Consider the following 24,349-nt stretch of genomic DNA (forward strand, 5'->3'; position numbering starts at 1 on the left):
AGTTTTTTTAAATCCGGGGGAAAAATGCTGAAGGTGAAATCTGCAGTTCTCATCACCCTGGTTTATCACCGCTGCAGGAAGGAAATCAGGTCAATGGGACAGGACCTGCCCCTGCACAAAGGCCTGCTGGCAACACTCCCCGGTAGCCTGATCTCTTTTGAGGCCTTTGTTACAAAAGCTTCCTGGAGCCGGGGACAGCATATGCTCTGGCTCATTGTCACAGTAGTGAGCAGGTCTCTGCACCACCCAGTGAGCATCTGTCATGAGCTCCCTTAGCGAGAGCGAAAGCAGATGCTTGGAGCAAGCCCATGTGAACTCTGACACGGCAGGAAGATGGATACATTTCAGAACAGAAGATCATTCCAGAAGACAAAAATACTTGCTGAATTCTCAAGAGTTGTTAGCTACTTGGTTACCCTCACTGAAAGACTTAGAAATACTGGCAATTAATTCAAAATCAATACAAGAACCATTTGGAACACCAAACAGCAGCTGAAGAGCAACTTGAACCTCTGAAATGAAGCCATTGCCAGCTTTCGAACTTCTAATACAGACCATGTGCTGACTTATAAATGTAATGTTACAGTGTTAGAGGAGATTGCACAAGCCTGCTAGAAAGCCTTCATCAAGGAAACCCTTTGGGGACACTTTTCCCTCAAAAATTCATGTGCATAGTCAATACCATTATATTATACACTACACTGCATGCTGCAATAATTTAAGTTTAAATAAGTCACTAAAATGTATTGACACCCAAATCCCAAAGAAAACAAATCCCAAAGAGAAGACTGTTCAAAATGAGTCATTTCTCAGAGTATTTTTAAGGTACCATATGTTATTCAAGCAAAGAGAAGGAAAGAGGGATGTTTGAATATACAGATGGGTCTCTAGTCCTAGGGAGTCTTGCTTAAACTCCCAGGTTCAGGACCAGGGTGAGGCAGGTGCCCAGTGCACAATGCAGGGAGAAGCCAAGTCTGGACACAGGTCGTGTAACCACAGCTTCTGCGCCTGCAGGACCCTGAGCACCTCTCTACATTCCTGCACCGTAGGCATCCCCCTCACTAGCTGGAGTCCTGGCCCCTCCCCAGGCACCATCACTGTGTTCTCCATGCCAGGGTGACACGGACAATTGCATAAAATAGCACGCTAACCTCAGGGCACCTATCGAAAGCTTGGGAATCCTAAAAGCAGCTTCTGAACATACAGAACCTCTCCGTCCTTCTCCAGGTTTGGCACCTCGTTAGAAAATGGCGCAGCAAATCGTGGGTTAGCAATTGAACTGCTCTTCAATACTAAAATTAAACACGAAATGTCAACATTTAACAGCAACCTCAGAAAGTGCACAGCACAATCAGTTCACTTGTTGAAATACTTCCTTGGAGATGTGTCGAGAAGTAATGAACACATAATCCACAGGCTATTCTCATTTTTGCTGTGCCTGGGACTCTCCATTAACCCCCAAAAAAGACCGGTTTCCAGACTAAACCAGCGGCAGGTGTTAGCGTTTACAACTAGGATCGCCAGACTATGTCCTGTTTCTGACAGGACACCGTTCACGAATGATTCGCCTACGGCTGTAGCGATCAAAAGCTACTTGGACTGTATCTGTGTTTCTAAAGAATGTGCTTTTGGGAGAACACTGTGTATCAGATGCATTTATTTAGAACACGAATTTTTTCTTACATGTGCACACAGCCTACCCTGCCCCATAAACTGGTCCTCAAAGTGTGGCTTCTAGATCAGCAGCATCAGCAGCCTGTGGGAGCAGAAATGCATATTATCAGGCCCCAGCTGAGATTTGCTAAAGCAGACACTCTGGGGAGAGGCCTCGGCAGGAGGGTGGCAGGCGGGGGGCGGGTGGGATTATGATGCCTCTTCTAGCCTGGGAGCCACTGCCCTACCAGTAGCAGGAAGCACTGGTTTTGCCACTGACGAGCATCATCCTCTAGCAGGGCTATTCAACCTTTCGGCATCTCTGGGCCACACTGGAAGAAGAGGAGTTGTCTTGGGACACACATTAAATATACAAACATTAATGAAACCTGATGAGCAAAAAAAAGGTTTTAAGAAAATTTGCGATTTTGTGCTGGGCCACATTCATAGTCACCCTGGGCTGAGGGTGGACACCTCTGCCTAGGGCAAGGCACTTGCCCTCACAGGAAAACACTAAAACAGGTCTTCATTCATCGATCTGTTTGGGTGGGTGGGTGGGGGGGGGGAGCCAGGTTACAGAACAACAGTGTCCTGTGGGCTGGTTGCAAATACAGATACCTGGACGCACCTCCAGAGAGGCTGTAACCACGGGCACGGGGTGGAGGCCCAGGATGCTCAAGCAGCAGCCCTTCAAGTGACTCCAGTGTGTAGCCAGCACTGGGAACCTCTACAGGCCCCAGCAACCCTAAACCGTGTATCAGAAGTAACTGGAGAAATGAGCCTGTAGAGCAGGGTCAGCACACTTTTTCTGCAAAGGGCCAGATGGTAAACCCTCTAGGCTGCTCGACGCAGTGCAGCGGGAGCTGGAATGCAGTGTTAGATGACAAGTCAGTGAGTGGGCATGGCTGCGTGCCAACACAACTTCATTAAATCTGAATTTCTTATCATTTTTGTGTGTCATCAAATATTATTCTTGCGATTTTTTCCGAACATTTAAAAATGTAAAACCGTTCTGAGCTCCCATCAGGACAAACACAGGCAGCGGGCACGAGCCATGGCTGCCACTGCTTGTCTGAGTGGGACACTGGCGTCACTACACGCACTTCCTTGAGTTCAGGAATGCAGCGCTCCTGACACAGGTAACTTCGATCCAAGCTGCTGCCTTCAAAACAGCTGGATGTTACTTTTGTAAAAAAAAAAAAAAAAATCAAAAAAAAAAACCCACCAAGGTTTAATTTGCATACAGCAAAATATACAGCTTGACGAGCCACATAGAAACAATATGCTGACCATTTCCTTGACCTTGGAGAGTTCACTGGCATTTTCTTCCCAGTCCACATTCCTCAGAAGTAACCACTTAGCATGATTCCTTGGATGTCTGTCACTTTTAAAATGGCAGTGCAATCCGATAGTACTGCCATTTTATTTCATTTGAAATAAAAGCCAGAAGTTCATGCCTTCAAGTCAATTCTATATAGCATAGCTCCTCAAGCAGAAGTTACCAATAGGTACCCACTGGGCATAAGCCCTATGTTCTCCCCAGTGTTGGGAAGCCACTTGGGCAGAAGGGTCCCACCCCTTCTTTACCCTGCACCTCATCCAGCTCACATGGGGTCTTTCAGAGGGCAGGTGCCTCACTGGAAGACTGAAGATGTCAAACACCAGGGAGGCCAGCCCCCTCCCCAGAGCCCTAGGCGTTATAGGGCAGGGAACAGCCCAGTTAAACATAAGGAGCAAGCGAAAGGGGTAAGAAGAGGAAGGAGGAAGAGTCCCAGTTTATCTTGGGTCAAAATACCCACTGTGTCCATGGTCTTCCAATTTCAGTGTGAACAGTCACCTAGGAACTTTGTTAAACTGCAGATCCCAGGCCCAAGTTCACCGAGCAGTGCACTCCGGCAGATCTGGGGTGGGCCAAGGAGCCTACATGCCCCACAAGGGCCTCAATGACAGTCCCGCATCGAGAAACACTGCACTAGGATTTGGGACATTTCAACTCTGATGTGGGAGGGTGAGTAGAATTAGACAGGGGGGGTTGGGAAGATGAGAAGCAGGTACAATTCTCTGAAGAGAAAGATGGACAGAGGGAGCTACGGTCACAAAAAAATGTGCACCCAAGAGACATTTCACAGAACCAGGTAAGAAAAGGAGAAGGGGCTGCATGGGGAAAACCAAGGCCCAGAAACCATGGGTAACATTCACGCTTTCTAAGTCCGGTATGTGAAAGTGGTGCTTTTCCAACCACTTTTAAGGTAATATTTTGCTACGAGGCTCATTCTGTCTATGAAATGGTTCTGAGCTTGGCTGCTCCCTGAAGGGCACCCAGGACGCTTTTTAAAAACACACCCTGGCCTGAGTCCCAGCTGAGATTCAGATTTCGTTGTTTGGGGGCAGGGCCAAGGCTCCTGGTAGACGCTTGCCAGTGAACTGTAGTGTGTGGCCAGTTTGACAACGACACCATCAGCAGCAGCAAAGCAAGGTTGTGAACACAAGATGATAAACATTTAAAAAAATGTGATTTATGCTGACCTTTGTATTCCCCTAGAGCAATGAAACAAAGGAAAAAAAGCCACCACAAGGGAAGAGGAAGCTGAGAAGGTGACATGAAAACCCACCAATCTTATGGAGTGACTTCCAGAGAAAGCACCAATGTCTCAATAAGAAGGGAGATGAGGACACGAGGTCCCTGGGGCCTACAGAGAGACAAGGAAACAACCCTGTGGGGAGGAACAGGGCCTGAGAAGTGACATGGCCAACCTCCATCAGCAGTCTCACTTTGTCCTACTTCACATCCTCCTTAAGAAGGGAGGTGACAAAGTGGAAAGATGATCCAGCTCCAACACTCATCACTGACCAGGTGTGGACTCTCGTACACGTCGTCTCACCAAAGCTCCGTGGCCATTCTCATTAAAACACGACTAACCATGCCTTCCTCATAGGGCACGTGCGAGGATTAACTAGGACAAACAGATGTAAGGCACCAGCCTAGTGCCAGGTAGAGAGATGTCACCCAGCAAACGTCATCCTCTTCCCTTGACTCATCCTGAATGCCAACCCTGATGAGAAAGACATGGCTTAGAAGTGGGGTGCTCCCCCTTTTTCATCAGCATTCACTGCTCAAGGAGGTGATCACGGGAAAAATGCAATTCCCTAATCTCCGCCTGGTGGCATCCGAGGTTGGAACTCTGAGCGCATGTTTAAAGCTGGAATCAGGCACCAGGGGCTTCTGCAACATCCCGCACTGCAGGTACCTACGTCAGTCTCTGCAGTTGGCCTGGGTACGCCATTCCCCACTTACACCACTGAGTCTTTGGGAAAAGTAGTTATAAACAAAGTCTTGAAATGGAATGCAAATTGGTCACAAACTGACAGCTGCCTGAATTTGTTTTAACAAATCATCTCTGCTCTTTCTACTGAAATCACACCCAGCATTAAATAGTGCCATGTCTGATTCCCATGGATAATTTCTCAATTTTTGTTGTTTCCAAAATAAGGTCTTCACACACATTTTTCACAAAATGATACTTATAATAAAGGTACAGTATTTAAGCCTCCAAAAAAAAAAAATCAAGTTTTTATTTAACCCGAGCTTAGCATTTAGTGTTTTCAAGTACTCATGGGTACCAAAAATGCAAGATAGTTTCCTGCTTACCTTCAGGTATGAACAATTCCTAACTGCAAATGAAAGGCAACGATGGGGTCCAATGGCACAAAACATCAACTTTTCTCTTCATGCCTGGATCCTAGCATTGCAGGACCAGGACTCTGACCAGTTGCAGGAAGGGTCTGGATATACCACCAGCTTACACAGGCACAAGTCGGCTGAGCTCTCCAAAAGCAGAGCCTGGAATCCAGAAGTCAACCAAAGATAGGAGGTATAGACAGGTCAGAGGGAACCTTGAGTCCAAAGAAATGGACCAAGTCTAAGGATTGGGAAGAGGCTTGTTCAATAGATCAGAAAGAAGAGGTCAAAGTCAAGAGACCCACAATGGAGAAAGTCAGCAAGTGGGCCCAAAGGGGAACAGGAAGTCATAGAATGTTGTGAACCATGACAGAGGCTACTTGCCCTCTCCTGCAAAAATATTTAATATGTGTGTGTTCAGCTCCAGCCTCACTGGAGCCGGTAAATACTACTAATAGTGATCCAATCCCCTCCCCACTCAACCACCCACCCATTGCAAGGGCCAGGCAGGGAGGGGCCCCGCTGCTCTGTCAAGGGGGCTGGGCTGGAAGGCAAAAGCCAAGGTCTAAAAGAAAGGGTCAGAAACACACTGGGTTCCTAACCCACATAAGCTGGATATGCTTACAAAAACCAAGAGACAGACCCCCAGAAACCAGGGGTAGGCCTCTTGAGGTCTTGCCAATGCAGTTTTCAGAGGAGGTGGGAAGATGGCAGGTAGCAGGACACAAATGGAGTGCACCCTTGTAAGCTAAGGTCCACGACAGAAGACAGAGCCCACATGCCTTGGAACACCAACATTGCCTAATGTGTTTGTCACTGTAAGTTGCTTCCTGTTTCAGTGTAGATGCTGAAGTACATGGAAAAACAATCTCAAGTTTCAAAATGGCAAACTTTGGGAAAATAGTCTGAACCAAACTCAGTATCCACCCACTTCCCTTCAAAACAAGGAAAATGCAATTCATCTATTTTTGAAGTTTATCAAGTGAAATCATTCCTTTGAGAAACTCGCACTATCTTTGGTGTCCTTTATTTCACGCTGGCCCTACAATCCGAGCGTGGTGTACAAACTGCCAGAGTAGGAAGAGCACAGTGAAACTCCCACCGTGCCCCTCATGACACGTGGCTTTTTCTTCTGTCACTCGTGGTCCTTTCAGACTTATCATTCTTTATTAAGTTCTTCTATAACAGCCTCAGCAGAGCACACAGCATTCTAATGACCAGTCTGGGTCCGTACTTACTGAGTACCCCTCCAGCCAGGCTTGGCTCCTGGGTGCTGAGGACACAACATTGAGAGGCCCCCATTCGCAGAGAGCTCGGCGAGGACAGCGAAAGAAAACCAAGCAAGCACAAATGATAGAATGTCAAGGTGGCGGCTCTTTGGGATGGAGAGGTGGAGAAGGCCTCTCTGAGGAGGTTTCCATAGGGCGTTTGTCCCTGAGTGAAGGTGGGGAGAGCCAGGCACATCTCTGCAGGAACTAGGGTCCCGAAGCGGGGAAAGACAAGTGTCCAGGCTGCTTGAGCGATAATCTCTTCCCAGGTTTCAATAAGTGAGCGGTCCACACAGAGCTTTGATTTGCAAAAACCCGCATGTTTTTTCTGGAGTTAAGTACACTAATAAACAATGAGACTATCGCCCAGAGCAAAAATTAATGGACACACTTGAATTCCTATCTTTGAGCCATACGATGCCAAATCAAATTCTTGGAAGACGTCTGGAGAGTCAATCACGTGGCTTTTGGAGCACAAAAACATTTTTCTGTCACCCAAAACCAAGTAAGTTGGACTGAATTTTACTGAATTTTACTTGGTCTTCAAAGCAAGACCGAAAGCCCAGCAGCGGCGTTCAGTCTCTGGAGTATAGACTTATGATTCTCAGAAACTCCATGAGCTGGTGTTTCCTATCCATCTCAGGGGCGGGTATTTCCAGGATGAAATAGCAGATTGTGGGAAAAGAACAGAGAATTCAGAAGTCTGCCAGCTCAATGTCGTCCCGCTAATACAGCCGCACTGTTTTGATTGAAATGAATTCCAAGAGTAACAGATGGACCTTACTGAAGTTTCAACAGAAGAGCCAAATGCATCTGATTGTTAAAAACTACCATTTGTCACCATCGTGCCCCTCTTTCCCTTTAATTTCTGAATGACTGTGCAGCCACACTCCCCTTGGGAAGGGCCCTCTGTCCACCCACGGGGGCAGTACCTTCCACCCCACGTGCACATCACATAGCGGGTGCCAAATGCTCAGCGCTGGTGGTCAGCCGTCCCTGGTCCCCACCCGATTCTCCCTCCTAGGAATCTGGAGCTAGGTCTAAAGCACTTTTTCCCGGATGCTGTCTATTCCTTAGGAAAAACACACACCAGAATTTCTGATGTGCTTTCATTTCTAAAATCAGCACAAGAAAAGGCATCTAAGAGGAAAGTAGCTTAAAAATAAATTATACAGGGAGTTAGTACTTAAAGGTTGTAGAGTTTCTGTCTGGGGTGATGAAAAGTTTTGAAAATGGATATTGGAGGTGATTATACACATTACAAACGTAATTAATGCCACTGAATTAAATACTTAAAACAATTAAAATAGTCAAGTTTACGTGATTTATATCTACCACAATAAACACACACACACAAACATGACAACAGTGGAAAACCCAAACTCCAGGTCAGAAAAGTACGTTACATATTCATTCATTAGTCTTTCAGCTCCAGCTGGGGCAATGGCCCCGGAGACCATCGCGGCCAATCTCTCAGACAGCCGTCAGCGTGGACACCACGAAGGGAACGCAGCGGCACCGGTGTTAGACAGACACAACAACAACGGAATTAAAGACGGCATCGGTACTCCGAAAACCAGGCTGTATATTGTTTTAGGGGTATACTTTGCCCCTCAACTCGCCTGCAAAAGCATTATTTTGTTAAACTTTACATCATCACAAACATTCTATCTTTAAACATAAACATATGGATAAGCTGAAATACAAAATTAAAAAAGGACTATTGACATGTTCTTAGGCGGAACCACATGACATTGCCAATACTCAATGCTCTCATCCTACAGAGATGGCAATTTCAGATGGTTCAACCAGACCCCGCAGGTTAATTCGGTTGGAAGCAGCGACTGCAACATATGGGACACCTGTGACTTGAGAGACCACAGGAGCCAAAAGACAAATAATCTGGGTAAGATTTTTCGCAAATACATGCATTAATATGACAATGTTTTCCTTCACAGAGAGAAAAGGAGATAAAAAAAGTTTAAGAAGAGGATAAAAATATACTTTCAAAAAACAAGCAAAGGGGGACTGGGTGAAAGAGGTCAGGGGTTAAGGATCGGGAAGTACAAGTTGGTAGTTAGAGAACAGCCACGGGGAAGTAATGAAAACACAGGAACTACAGTCAACAGTAATGTAAGAACTGGGTGCGGTGCTAGCCGGGGCGCTGGAAATATCGAGGAGATATGTATGTAAAGTATGATTGTCTAACCACTGAGCTGCATACCCCAAACCAACACAAATAAAATTGAGAAAAAAAACAAGCAAGAGAATTATGTCCAGGACAGTCGACTAGGAAGAGTCTGTCCTGTTGTCCCAGAGTTTGGAATTTAGCCCTGAAAGTCCAAGAATCCTGCTGGCACTACGTTTTCATCACTGATATTGTCCTCCATACACCACCTTCTCCATCTTCATCCCGTTAGGTGTTTCCCCTCCACCACCACTCACAGACTGGAGACTCCTTCCTGGGCTGTAAGGTGCCCCGGGGGGCCCCAGGTGGTCTCCTCTTGCTGGCCCCCTCACCTGAGTGAGGGCAGGGCCAACTGCTGCTCACATCCCACAGGCTCCTGCAGAAGGAGGGGATGGGAGAGACCGCTTTCCCCAGGCAGCCGCCTCTGCCAACAGCTGGCTCTGCCTGTGAAACCTGGAATGCAGCTCCCCTGGCTGCTGAAAAGCGCGGGCATTGCTGGGCCCATGGGGCCAGTTTTCACAGTCAGCTTCCTTCCAGATGCAATGTTTCACTTGGCTAGAATACCTGGGATCCACCACTTCCCTTCAGCACTCAGATCTGACTTGTTCCTGGCTATGGTCAAAATCACAGAGTTCGAGTTGCCCAATTCCTGACAATTTGTGGGTCCCAGTGTTATGTGGAGCTCTAGAATGGGAGACAGACAGACGTGCTGGGCAGTCTCCAGCAGTCAACAGGCCAGGGGGGAGATTTCTCCAGGACGCAGAGTGGACACACACGGTGTGTGGAGAGGGAGGGTGTAGCGAGGTCAAAAGGCTGCCCACATCCACATGACATTCACAGGACACAAAAAGGAACCAATGGGGGCAAAAAAGAGCAGAGGTGGGAGGAGGGGAGGCAAAAGAAAAGCAACTGGCAGGGCAGAAAGTGTGTGCAAATGAACAACAACAAAAAAAAGTGATGAAAAATCACTATACTAACCTATTATCAAGTTTCACAAAATTGGGTCCCTCTTATATTAATTCCAACAAGTCAAAACCAGAAGGTCAAATCAAAAACGTTAGAGCCAGCAGCTTTCAATGGGAGATGTGATTATAAATAATTAGGACTGTGTTTCCCATGTGGCCTGGGGAAGTCTTTCCTGGGGGATGACTTCAAAGTGCCAGGCAATCTAATAGCCTTTCCATGGATTAATAGAATGAGAAGAATCACTTTGAAAACAAAGTCTAATTATGCTTGTTGCAAACAAAAAAGCAAAGGGCATGGAGGAAGGCATCTACTTGCTGATTGGGGTGATTAAATCTCCTGCCAGTAAAATATTTCAGAAGACCTCATACAGAGACAATGCACAAGGAAAACCCACCAAAAATCACAGCATGTAGTAATCGTCTTAAGTCCATGGGCTAAGGTAAATAACGACCCTTCAAAATACAATTAGGTAAACTGATATCTTTCTAAGCTGTTTCAGAGCAAATTAGTCTCTTTTCAGAAAAGATAACAGTTCACTCTCAAAGTGAGAAATCTAATTTAGAACTTACTACTCAGGTCTACAATGTGCCTAAAGGTGCTAGAGTGATCACCCGTGTACCTCATGAATGTTCTGGAAAAGACGTTCTCGGGTTAAGAAAGGGTCAGATTGGAAGACAGCACTGGACAGGAGTTGATCATTTCTCCGTATCTGCACCCTGCAGAACCGTGGTGCCTTTTAATGTGGATCTTCTGAGTCTCTGTCCAAAGCTTGTTATCTAAGACGGTGAGTGAGTGATTTCCCGGTTTCAGGGCACGTGCAGACCTGCCCATAAGCTGCGTCCTCCCGAGGCCACAACTATGCAGATTTCTCAACCAAATGTGTTAGCCTGTCACTTGCACATTTCTTTTTCTGTCTGCAAATACTTTCCCGTGAGCATAACGTAAAGTATGAGTCCAAGAGGACTATTTCGGTCCTCCATATTTCTAGGGCCAACCTACAATAATTAGAATTTTCACGTAGAATGGAATTTTAAACGAACTTTAAAACTATCTCCCTGGCCAAAAAAAAGAACAGCTTGAGTAAATGTGCAAAATTCTCAGAGACTGAATGAAATAAGAAAACACACCCTTTTGTACTGTCACCAAAAAACACTACACCCTGACCTTCTACCTCCCAGGATCTCCAAGGTTCCATTCTAGGATTAGTTACACAAGGCTCTGCTTGGTCTTAACACTAAACAGGATTTTATTTTATTTATTTACTTTTAGTATTTATTAATTTGAGAGAGAAACATCGATCGGCTGCCTCCTGTGCGCACTCTGACCAAGCAAGGACGGAACCGAAACCTATGCATGTGACCTGACCCGGAATCAAACCCACACCTTTCGGGGCACAGGACGACGCTCCAACTTAGCCTCACCCTCCAGGGCTAAACAGGGTTTTTAAAACTGCTTTTTAATCCACCTGAGGATTATCACACTGCAGTCAGCACCACCCTGGCCATGGCCAAGGTAAAATGGTTGTGGGAAAGAAGGGCACCAAGAAAAGAAAAGCCTTGAAAGGCCAAAGAAATCTTTTCCAGCTTTCTGTAAAGCCCTCCTCCTTGTCTTTATCCTGGTTTCCTGCAAGGACTGTCCCGGTGAGGTATGTGGGAAGTTTGAGAGTACTTCCCCCACCTTCATTGTAGGGAACCATGACCCTAAGGTGACTTTCAGGAGTGTCTTCTAAATCCTCACGACTCAAACTGGGCTTGAGAATCAGCAGCAGCAGCAACATCACTGGGGAGCTTGTGAGAAAGGCAAGACCCCCAGGCCAAATCCCAGACTTGCCAATCAGAACTGGCATCTGAAGAAGACCCCCAGGTGATTTGTGGACAGTTAAGGTTTGAGACCTCTAAACCGAAGGGTTTCGGAGAAGTTATATTTTGACAACATACAAATTTCACCGAAATTGTTTTTAAAGATACAGCAAAATGCCCCTTTGACAGGTTTTACCAGTGACCATCGGACTTCGAACACTAGTAACTTTTGTGTGCGTGTGTGTGTGTGTGTGTGTGTGTGTGTGGTAAAATATACATACAAATATAAAATTCACCATCTTACCCATTTTTAAAAAGATTTTACTTATTTATTTTAAGAGGGGGGAAAGGAGGGAGAGAAACATCAATGTGTGGTTGCCTCTCGTACGCCCCCTACTGGCGACCTGGCCCGGGGCCCATTTTTCAGTGTACTGTTCACTGGCATTAAGTCCGTACATACTGTCGTGCAACCATCACCACCATCCATCCCCACAACCTTCTCATCCTCTAAAACTGAAATTCTGTGCCCATTAAACAACAAATCCCCATTCCTCTCTGCCCCCTGAAACACCAAGTTTCAACACACTTTAATAACATACCAGACGGGGTTGAAATTAGCCAACGCCTTGAAAAGCTACCATACATGGGCTTGACTAGGACAAGGCCATGCTCTGCATCTTTGACCCTGATTTCTTCAAGAATTTGTTCTGGGGCAGTTAAAAAGCAGGCACTCCTGTCCTGGGCACCAGGGCCAGGTAATGAACTTTTCCTGATCTTCGGTGACCTAGACCTGGTGCTCCACGGTGAACTTGGGACATAAGGAGGAAGATGAGGTCAGGGGAGAAAGAAACCGGAGTCATTTGGCCACTGCTAGTGTTTGATCCTAGTCTGAGCACGATTCTTTCAATTTTGCCTCTTTTCTCAGGGTGTCCAACCTTTTGTTGTCTCTGGGCCACACTGGAAGAAGAAGAGTTGTCTTGGGCCACACATTCAATACACAAACACTAGCAAAAACAAAAAAAACTCTCATAATGTTTTAAGTAAATTTACAGTTTTGTGTTGGGCCGCAGGTTGGACACCCCTGTAACCCTGCAATTCCTACACCAATCACCCAGTGAATTACACTTTGTTAGACTTGGGAATGACTGGGCAGACAACATAAAGACCAAGTACTTGAAGACCAGTTCAAAATTAGAAGTCCCAGTTGAGATTCGTTTTCATATTTAAGTACACGTTATTCTAGTTTCATTTTTTCTAAACCCACAATCCACAAATACTGTCAAGAATGAACAGACCTACTGCCCTGACCATCCCATTCCACTGCCCTGGCCTCGCCGAGAGCTGCCCATCAACCGGGGCTGGCAGTGTCTTCACTTGGCATAGACTGCCGGCGTAGACCGTCACAGGCATGTCACCAAAATGCTGCTGAAGGTGCCATATTGGAAACCTCTGCCAAGCAAAGCGTAGATCAAAACAGAAGGTATCTTAGAACGTTAGACTATTAAGCAAAAATAAGCCTGTCACAAAAAATGGCAAATACTGTACGATTCCACTCATATGGAGTATGTGAAATAGTCAAAGCACAGAGACAGCAGGTAGAAAGGGGGTTACAAGGCCTGGGGGAGCGGAAATGGGGCATGAGTGTTCGAGGGGTACAGAGTTTCAGTCTCACAAGATGAAGCGGTTCTAGAGCTCCGTTGCAGAACAATGGGAGTCTCCTTAACATGACTGAACTGCACACCTAACGTGGTTAAGATGATAAATTAATGTTATAGGGGTTTTTTTACCACATTTTTTTTTCCAAAAAAGGAAAAAAGTTTAAAAAAATACCTTTGGGATTAGAAGATAAGTCAACAACAACCACCAAAAGAATTCCATTACAAATCTATTTTACAATACTTTTAGTAGTTATGTCAAATCAAGTACACGGACTAAGTCTGGTTTCCTTTTTTATGTCATCTTGAGAAGAATGCACAGGGCCTGACAGGAGCTGAACTCATGGGGACAGTGAGAAGGGAACCCAGGCAGAGTCAAGGCAAGACCAAAGAAAGCTGCTGACCAGCTCTGTCTGCATGGGAACTGAAAACATTCGCGCAGGGCCTGACCCTTAAGCTCAGCAGAAGTCCTTTAGTCAGCCCTTCGTTTATAGGTCATATGGTGCCACCTGAGAACCTGATGGGCAAGAAACCAGACTGGGCAGCAGTGCAAGGCCCACACCGGGAAGGCTGTTAGGCCCGTGAGCTCTTCACCACCTCCTCCCTAACGCCCCGCCCCCAATCTGTACCTACAAAACACAGCTGTATCTTCACCACCAGATAAATACTAAAGAGCCATTCAAAACTTAGATGAAAAAGAAACTGAGGAATTGCAAAATAGCCTGGTGAATCACTCCTCATTAAGCCAAGAAATGAAAAAGGCACCACACCAAGGGGATCATCGGGCTAAGAGGTTGTGAGAACCCAGTAGCCTGTCTGCCTCGAACTACACAACACTGACCCTGTGGCTTCCGTTCTCTGCACAACTTACAAATGAGAGTCAGAGACCGTCTGTTTTAAATGCTGGCATATGACATCCTTTTATTTCTTTGGGCTTTAAATTTCAGTATGTGCCTCTGAGGGAGAGACCCATTTGCAATATTAAACTCAGTTTCCTTATAAAATGGAGAAACTGGGCTCCTTCCACAATCAGCCACATATAGTTGCCCCTTGAACAACATGTGAGAGGCACCAACCCCCTGCACTGTCAAATCTGCATTTAACTTGCGATTCCCCCAAACTTTACTAATAGCCTACTGTTGACTGGCAGCCTTATCAATAGCACAGATAGGCCATTAATGCATATTTTGTATGTTTATATGCATTATACACTGTGTTCTTACAATAAAGTAAGCCAGAGAAAAGTGTTATTAAATCATAAGAGGAAATTCATTTACAATATTTATTGAAAAAAATCCACATATAAGCAAATCCATGCAGGTCAAACCCATGTAGTTCGAGGGTCAACTGTACAATCAATGAGCCAGTTTCTGGAGTAACACGGCATTTCTGCTTCCAGTGATATGGCTTTTCATTTGTTTTACACTAACAAACGGAGAACCAGGAGCAGCGGAATTCCCACAGACAGAAGGAACTTCTCCGGTTGTTTAACAGAGTGGACAGGCAAGCTCAGGTGGAGGGTTTGGTCAGCCCAATTCCTACCGGGATCAGGACACCACCGCACTGCACCCTCACTGGCAAGCCAGTATTTCCAATATACTACGCGGGTTTTAGAATTTTAAGGGCAAGTGGTAATGAAGCCAATTAGCAAGTATCAATACATTCAGACTTTTCCTCAAGCTGCTTGCACTCCATGCTGTGATTCATGGACCAGATCCCCAGGAAGGAGACCGGCCAAGTGGAGTGCTCTTCTGTCCCGTGCTGGTTGGAGCGCTTTCTGGCCTCCACTCGGGGGCATGTTATTGCTTCTCTCACACAGTCGAGGTGAGCACTACACATTCCTTTTGGAATTTTGTTTTGCCACTTAGGAAAAATGTTTAAGGTTTGGGGAGCAGGGGAGTGAGCACACTGCCCTTGTGTAAGCCTCTCTAAGGAAGGGGAACACAGACGTCACAAAGCCTACGGGACTCTGCTCACCTGACCATAGTCGGTCCGGAAGACGACGACACCCTCAGCACAGGAATTTACAGTACTCGGAAAATGCTGGCCATTTTCTCTCAGCCAGACCCGTGTTCCCTGTAATGTAAACAAAGCAAACAGGATTGAATGATGAGTTTGGATTGCATTTTGTGGCAAGACACCACCTTCAAGATTACTATGACTACTACATTCCTTCAAGGGAAAAACTTTTTGAAACCCAAATGTTCTTCTCAAGCAAAGAATGACTCTTCAGAAGGCATCAAACACAGCCTTTACTATAGAAAAGTGTGCCAGAAACCACGAACTTGCCCAGGTTACTACTCTGCTCCACCCCAAGTTGAGAACTGTTCAGGACCTGGGAGCTCGCATTTCCCAGGTCCAAGCCCCACGCATTTGCCCACTTGGACCTAGGAGGGCATTAGAACACTCCACTGACTTCCTACTTGGAGCAAATCTATGTGCCAACTAGACTCTCCAAGAGAGGAACTAACTTTTTAGCAAATATCTGAACCCAATCCACTGGTAAGAATTTTGGTAGGATTCCACCAGATACCTAATGCACTCCAAAGTCTGGGGTTGTAACCTAAAAGGTTAACAATTTCCAGATCCCATTGTTTTAACCAAGGGCATTTTGGGTGGCACTGATTTCATTTCCACTTTTTATTTCCCCACTGGAGAAATGAAATGATAAACATATTTTTAGCTTTCAATGCTGAATATCCTCTTCCTTTGATTTCACCACAGAAAAACTATTTATTTCCAAGGAGGAGTGGTAAAAAAGTTTGAAGAAATTACTGGGTATTCACTGGTCATTCCAATTATAAAGAATTATCTTTATGATATATGATGTATACCCACATGATGGACAGCTTCAGTATCTCATTAAATTAATTCAACAATTGTACTAACACCAACAAAAATGAAACTGGAAATAATATACTCAAGTTATCACCTGAAATAGCACTTAAACTGAACAACTTTTCATAGAATTTTCAACCTCATTTTATTGGCCTCCTTAATTTTTGCTTTGATTTGAAATATTAAGTGAAATAATTACAATACACTGGTTATGGTATATTCAACTTCCAGGTTAAGGGGTTATTACTGCACTATTAACAGAGAGCTGGCAGGAAATAAGTAAAACAGAAGTAAACACATCACTTTATAGTACTTTTGCAAAAACAGTAGCTTCTGGCAATGGAGGGCCCAGAGGCAGGTGTCCCGGTCACGTGCTAAAAGCCCCAATGACACCCTTGGCTGACACTAATGCTCCACGGGATAGGAACCTCCTCCTCTGAGAGGAAAGGAAGCTCAGAGCCTGGGTCCTCACCTGTCTAACACAGTTAGTGACCAAGCCAGGTCTCAAACCTCTCCCAGCCCTGCTCACATGCTCTTTCCACACACCACAGCAACTCTGTTTGTCTCCTTTAAGTAATTCACAAGTGAATCAAGTGCACTAACAGATCAGTCAACAATTAAAATATAACGCAGAGGTCCCTTTAAGTGGCCAGTTGTCACATACAACCATTTGCTGCTCTCTCTCACCTTCCTAGGAGGAAAAATTTAAGAAAATATAAAAATCCAAATTAAGTTACTCCCTCCATGCCATCTTTGACCCTGTTTAAAATACTCCAGCCAGGACACAAGCCATGTGCTGATACACCGTTACTCAGGACGCCCAGTAAGTTACCTTAGTTCGATGAAGGCATCCGCAGCCAGCTGACAAGACCCAGAGTCTCTGGAAGGAGGGGAACCCAGAAGCAAGGTCCACATGTGCATGAGATTCTACAAGCACTTCCAAGAAGATCAAGGTAACTGAGGCCTCCGGTTGAAAGGGCACGGGCTTATGTTCCCTGTAATTCACTCACATGACTGATGCCCTGTATGAGTTCTGCAACTCTCCCAGCAACCCCTATTTTACCCCCACACAAGGCCCTCCCCAAGGGTACCCCATTTCTCATTATTATGGGAATTTTAAGTTGTTAACCCGCCTTCTTTTATCATCCCTTCCAAAGAGAGGTTGAAATCCTCTGCGATTAAGGTGGAAAAAAACATCAGAAATGAATATGAAATGTTTATAAATCCTGAAGTCTGCTTATTTCAAGAACAAACATAACAGCAACAGCGGTGAGTTCCCATCTCCCCAAGAGTGGGAATCTCCCATGCCCACTTCAGGCTGAGATGCCGAAAACACCCAGAAACAGGGAGGACCAACTATCTGTCAGTCCTGATTCTTTATTAGCAAACAGCTGCTTCCAAAAAGAACATTTACTTCAGGCCTCCTCTAAGGCTGCTCTCTCAAATATCATTCCATACCAAACCACACTATTAGTAATGCATGAGAATGATTTCCAAGGGCCTCAGCTACATTTTTCATCTTCTTTTTAATGCACACATTGGAGACTGCAGCATTTGAAAGCTTTGGAACACCTACACCCACGCATGCACACACATGCGTGTACACACACCCACATTCAAACTGAAATTTTCAGTCTCGTAAAGTGAGAACTTTTATCATGAAATAATCCAGTGGACCTCCATCCCAGAACTCTGAGTCCAAGGCATCATTTCCTACGATCACCACCTGCATCATTTCAATCAAAAAGGATTTCATCTTCACATTTCCCAATTATTAAAATTATCTATTTAGTAAGGATGAATTAAGATTTTATTATAAAACATTACTGAATATAAATTGTCACCAGGATTAATATAAACCTCAGTGCTCCCAGAGGCTATAAGGCATGCAGCTTCTTTTACTTGAGTTTTGTTGTGTTTCTTTTTATCTTTTCATTTGAAAGTGCTACAAAGCCCTTTGTTGACACAGTCATATATGATCGAACACACAGTTCAACTTCCTTAGTCCAAAGGTCTTTCTCAACAGGTGTGAAGAGCTGCTGATAAGCAAGTTTTATGAAATCCAGCCCCAAAAAGCAAATCCAGAGCCCGTGGGCCAGTTCCCCTAGCCCTACCTACAGCAGCTGGCTTCCCCAGGTAGGAAACACAGTAAAAACTCCCTTTGTTCTTTGACAAAGTTTAAACTGGCAATTTTCATAATATCAGAATTGCAAAGTAAAACCGTTGCAATGAATATTTTTATACAGACTATTTCCTGGTCATTCCTCTGATCCCTCAAACTTTCTACTCCCCTTCCATTAGAACAGAACACAAGTGCCCAGGTCCAGAAAAGAGGCCACCCACAGGCATCCGAAAGTGAAGTCACAAGCTGACATTTACCAGACCATCCAAGTTTGAGTGGGAAAGAAAAAGTTGCCCACCATATGCAAACCATTATGTCCTGTCATTGTTAAATAAGCCTGATAATTTAATGTACAATGCAGGCATATGGGGAAAGCTCTCGATTTGAGTCAGATACGCCTTCATTAGAAGGTAAAACAAGTTCAACCATAACATACATATTTTATTAAAACTTGAGCAAGTTTTCATCTTAATCTCTGAGATGGATATGTGTTAAATTTAACCCTAAGAACTTGTCTGCCCATGCTGGCAGGAACAGTTTTACACTATAAAGCTCTTGCACATAAATTTCCTTCTCCTCCCATCTTCACGGCAACGCTGTAAGATAGGGAGGCAAGAAATCCCATCTTCTTCAAAAGTGAGGTTCACAGAGGTTCCGCTTTCCACTGCCAACAAATGATTTCTTAGCTACAATAAAACAGACCGACTGTACCAAGTCTTGGTGACAATGTGGAGAAAGTAGTGAGGATGTGAAACAAAGATGTTGCCACAGAATCTTAACATATGTGCCAACAATTCAACTGCTAGATATCTATCTACTCAACAGAAAAATCTTTAACCACCTTGCATGCAAATATTCATAGCAGCATTATTCGTAATAATCAAAATACTAGAAATCACTCTAATGTCCATCAGTTGGTACAGGGACAAAATGTGATAAATCCCTACAGTGGAACTCCAGTAATAAAAGTGAATCACCGACAGAATCATCAAATAAAGATAAATCTCAGAAACAACATGCTAAATGAAAGAGGCCTCACACACAAGAGTATATAACATAGGGTTCCATTTACACAAAGTTTTCAGAAGAGGCAAAGCTGTAGACTGGAAAGTAGAACAGCTGCCTGGTCCTAGGGATGGGAGGGACAGTGACTGCGAATGTGGGAATGGAACACTGGGGGATGATGGAACTGTTCTAAAACCGTGTAAGTGCACTAAAACTCATTCAACGTGCACCTATAATGGGTGCATATTATTGTATGTAACTATATTTTGGTAGTTTCAAATCATTTAAACAATTTCTTAGTTTATATTATCTCCACTGTACATGAACATTCTTAACTATTCCCCATAGGAAAAAAAAACCAATCATGTCTCTATAATTGAGTGATGGAGGTATCAAGAAACATACAAAAAAAAAAAAAAAAAAAAGAAGAAGCCCATAACAGTTAATTGTAAGGGTGTGTTAAAACTCAACAGTTCTGTGTTGAATTCATTAAGTCTCTGCTCTCCACTCACATAGACCGAGGAGCTCAGACACCACACGACACTTGCCCAAGGGAATCCAAAGGTGAGGTGTAGCCTGCATTACTGTCTCATGGACTCAATCATAAATCCCCAGCCAACTGCCTGTGACTTGCAGTGCCTCCCTGGGCAAGGAAGTTTACCTGGCTGCTTCCTCCTCCCACGGCTATGTGAAGTAGTTACACAAAGCCTAAAATATTTATATGAAAGTAGCCCTTTGCACAGAAATGCTTACTATTACCTACTTTCAGGTAAAGAAGATAAAAACAAAACTACCAGAGAGATTTCAACCTCCTAGTGCCCTCTGAAAAACTATATTTGTCTTTTGATTTTAAAATTGATTTTCCTGAACTTTGAAAAAATTAAGTTTAAAAATAAGGTAGGGACATAACCCTAAAAGGAGATAATGAACTTTAAATACCATGCTGTGTGGCATGTTCTAATTACAGATTCATGGAAAAGAGAATATTTCTTAGCAAAACACACAACTTGGTCTCAGACCTAGGACAGGACGCCACACCTACTTTTGTCCCACCGCTGCTTACGTGGCCTATGTTAAACACCATGGCTCCAGATGCTCCAACAACCTACATGATAAAGTCACAATTTGGTCCTGAAATGTGATCTGCCTTTTTTTTCTTGGAAGACAAAGAGGCCAAATAATTTTGTAAAGGATGAATTAAAAAGATCATATAAATGTGGAGTAAATCGAGGAGCCAAAAGAAAGTTCTTATCCTTTTTCTTTTTTAAATCCTCACCTAAGGATATTTGCATTGATTTTACAGAAACAGGAAGGGAGAGGTAGAGACAGGTAGGTGTGTGTGTGTGTGTGTGTGTGTGTGAGAGAGAGAGACAGAGAGAGAGAGACAGAGACATATCAATATGAAAGAGAAACATCGATTGGTTGCCTCCCGCACACACCCTGACCAGGGATCAAATCTGCAGCCTAGGTATGTGCCCTGACACGGAATCAAACCTGCAGCCTTTTGGTGCACAGGATGATGCTCCAACCAACTGAGCCACGTGGCCAGGGCAAGAAAGTTCCTATCTTTTTGCCTGTAGTGACTTAGTAAAGAAGCAATCTGGCTTAGACATCTCATGTGGAAGGCTAGGGAGTGGTGGTGGGGCGGGGGTAGCGATCTATGTTGTGAATGGTACTAAATTCCAGACCCTGGATGTGGATCATATATTACAGTATTTAGGATTCAATGAGGATTTAAATAGCACTTTTTCTCCTGTTTATTTTTAATTGAGATACAAATGGCATAACATTTTATTAGTTCCAAGGATCCAATAAAATGAGTCGATATTTGTGCACATTGCAAAATGATCACCACTAAACATCAAGTTAACACCCACCACCACACAGTTACAAATCTTTCTTCTTGTGATGAGAATTTTTACGATCTACCTCGTAGCAGCTTTCAGATATACAACGCAGTGTTATTAACCATGGTCACCAGGCTGTACATTTTTACATCCCAGGACTTACAACTGGAAGCTTCTATCTTTTGACCCTCTCCACCCATTTCTCCCGCCCCCACTTCTGGCAACCACCAATCTGGCCTCTGCATCTATCAGTTTGGCTTCTTTTTTCCAGCTTCCACATGTAAGTGAGATCTCTCCTCTTCTACTGTCATTTTTTTTCTCTGCTGGAAGTAGCATACCTTTTCAACTTAGCAGATGTTATTTTTTCCTAATCATTATTACTAACATCTACTTCAAAGGACATGGAGATGGCTTTTACAAGATTCAAAGTTCTAAAGCTGGCTTCTCAACCTCGGCATTATTGACATTTTGGAAAAAGTAATTACACTGGGGGTGAGAGGATGTCCCAGGTGACAACCGCTGATCTAGAGTAATACCAAGTTCTGAAGGAGTTTTCAAAAACTATTCACTGTCCAGGACCTAATTAATGGAAAGCAGACGCTGCTGTAAATTCTAGGAATGTCCACAACCCCCCAAAGTAGAATCGGCCCTGACACAGTGTACTTGGGACAGCTCTAATTTTCAGTGACTTTAAACTGAGAGCATATAGAAAGGAGGGAGCAACTCTGCAATACGATTCGGCGATAGGATTCAAACCGTTTGGCAAACGTAAGGAAAAATGTCCTGGAGGCAACTGGTCTGACGGTGGTGCCAGAGGGACCCTCCTGTTCCTTCTCTCTGCCCACTGGGCTGTGTTCTTTTTGTTTGTTTGTTTGTTTGTTTGTCCAATGCACTTGAATGTTCATAAGAAATGACTTGTCATGTTTTTATGAAGATGATTTGAACTGCCCACTGTGCTTTTTCACCTCAGGAGCTATTTCAACCTGAAGTGCTTGCAAACCCCAACACAAAACTCAGAAAGCTTGGAAAAGGTGCAGAGAGGATGAAAAGACAACATAATCACACTACGAAATAAGTATGAAAAATGCAGCGTGAACACAAGCAGAGGGGACAAGGGAGTACTGCTGGCCGGGGACAGAACCAGGAGGTTTAGAAATTAAAGGGGAAGGCCCAACCTAAGCTTCTTCCCCGTGGAGCCAGCCACCCCCGGGGGGTGGGGGCGGCTAGAAATAAAGTGAAGAGGGCAGGCACCACTGTGCCAGAGCCTCCCCACAGCAGTGGGTGGTCCTTTTACCCCTGCTGCACAGCACGCAAAAAGTGCGGATGCACGAGGCTGAGTGCTCTCCTGACTCATTCCCTCCCGCCTGCGGCCTGCCTGACTGCAGGTTTTTAGATCTGAGCCAGCAATCAGTACTAACAGACTGTATCAGATTCCAAACAGGAATGCTTCAGGTCAGCCCAGGGACTCTTAGGCTCTGAATGGAACGTGGGCTGGTACAGGGTGTGTCCTCAAAGCACACAGAACTCAACTAGGTGCTGAGGCCAGCCCTAACTGTTGGGGAGGAAAAAGTAATAAAACTGCAGGCCTACAGCCCATAATGTTGGAAAGGTGGTGTGAGGACCCCAAGTCTGTACCATTTTACTGTTGACTGCAGGACTGTGACGGTGTTTGTTTCCTGTGTAGGCAACCCCCCAACAACAGTGCTGCCCCCACCAGACACGATGCCACCCTAAATTCCAGAGGAAAACGTGCTGACAACACTCTGCTTCAGCACTCATAAGCATAAATCTAGCAGAAATTCTAGTATTTCTAGCAGAAGTGTTGGGTTGTTATTTCCAAGGATGGCTTATAGAAATGGCCATCTTTAATGGCATTCCTTTTTAAATAAGAAATGTGTTCCGACTACTTGCCTCTACCATATATTTGTAGCTTTGGGCTATGTCATCATCAGCATAATTATTTCTTGGGCTAGCCTATGGGCCTAGGATCATTTATAGCACTATTTTCATAGGAAGACGTGTAGAGTCCCAAACTACCTCACAAACTCACCTGAAAAACAGTGTGGTAGTTACCTGAGGCCTATCTGCGTGCATTACTATAAAGTTCACAGACAATTCACCCCAGGTCTTTAGACAGTTCCAGTCTCCAGGGCACTCAGTGAGAAGGATCACACGGCACCAACATTCTTCCCCATTGTCCTGCCCCTAAGGTCAAACCCTGTCACCACTACCAGCTACTGAGAAGGGCGGCTTCCTTCTCAGTGGCTTTGCAGAGGACACTGCGAAAACTATATGAAGAGTAGATTGTAGAAAGGGAGAAAAAAAGAGGAAAGAAAATGGAAAAAGGTATCACCAACAAAAAACTAACTTTTATATCTAGCAAAGACTCATCGGCAACCCCCAACTCCCAATTCAAACCAAAACAGAAACAAATGAGGCTGAATGGAAAGATGCCTAAATTATGAACTTACAATTCTGTGAAGAGTTTATTCCCACGGGTATAGGGGTCCAACTTGCCAACTGATTCAGTTCTGGTTTCAGAATCTGATTTTTCCTACATTCTTTGCAATTCCTTGAAACAGCTTTTCAGTTAAACTACGGTGACCAAATATAATCCAAGAAACAATTTAACACTGAAATTTAATGAAGAAATGAGACTTCTCTAAGCCGCTAAGACAATGTCAACACTGAAGGAATGTGACAATCCAAGGAGCAAAAATCAAATGGTTCTATCTATTAGCCAACCAACCGTCACATAGCCAACACATTTATGTTTGAAAGAAAATAGAAAACGGACGTAAACAATCAGCCAACACCTCTAAAATTCACTCAATACATATGTCATTTGACCTCATCTGTCTGTCCGTCTCTTTATCCATCCATCATCCACCAGGCCACCCTTCCATAAGTCCATGCTTCCCACACATACCTTTGAGCTTCCTATTGTGTATCAGGCACTATACAAGATTCAATAGCATACAAAACTGTTCCGGCTCTAAGAGCTTACAGTATATTAGAGGTACACTATGCCCATTCTAAAACCTTCCCCACATAGTCTCTTTCAAAGGGTATCATTCTGTACCATAAGGAGCAGTAAAGCAAGACAAGAACGAGAAGCAGGTAAATGGAGAAAAGACCTGCAAATTTTATAAAATGCGTGAGACCGTTCCAATTCTAAGCACTACTAAAACTAGTGGGAAATCCTCTCCAGGAGACACGAAAGGGCTGGTTTTAGAACTGCATTCCATTCTCCCTTCCAGTGGAAACAGTCGGAGACACACAACAGAAGAGCCATAAAAACGAGCACAAGATGTTCGCACTCTGCACGG

The 24,349-nt window shown here is 44.4% G+C and overlaps 1 protein-coding gene across 1 annotated transcript in view; it reads right to left on the reverse strand.

Moving 5' to 3' along the window:
* MYO10 (myosin X) overlaps positions 1-24,349 on the reverse strand; it is a 189,983-nt gene that overhangs the window by 132,417 nt on the left and 33,217 nt on the right. The window contains exon 2 of the mRNA XM_024578421.4: positions 15,186-15,284. Within this exon, the coding sequence (XP_024434189.2) occupies positions 15,186-15,284 (99 nt within the window). The remainder of the gene's footprint in view (positions 1-15,185; positions 15,285-24,349) is intronic.

The sequence above is a fragment of the Desmodus rotundus genome, chromosome 1 (assembly GCF_022682495.2).
Source record: "Desmodus rotundus isolate HL8 chromosome 1, HLdesRot8A.1, whole genome shotgun sequence".
Taxonomy (NCBI): domain Eukaryota; kingdom Metazoa; phylum Chordata; class Mammalia; order Chiroptera; family Phyllostomidae; genus Desmodus; species Desmodus rotundus.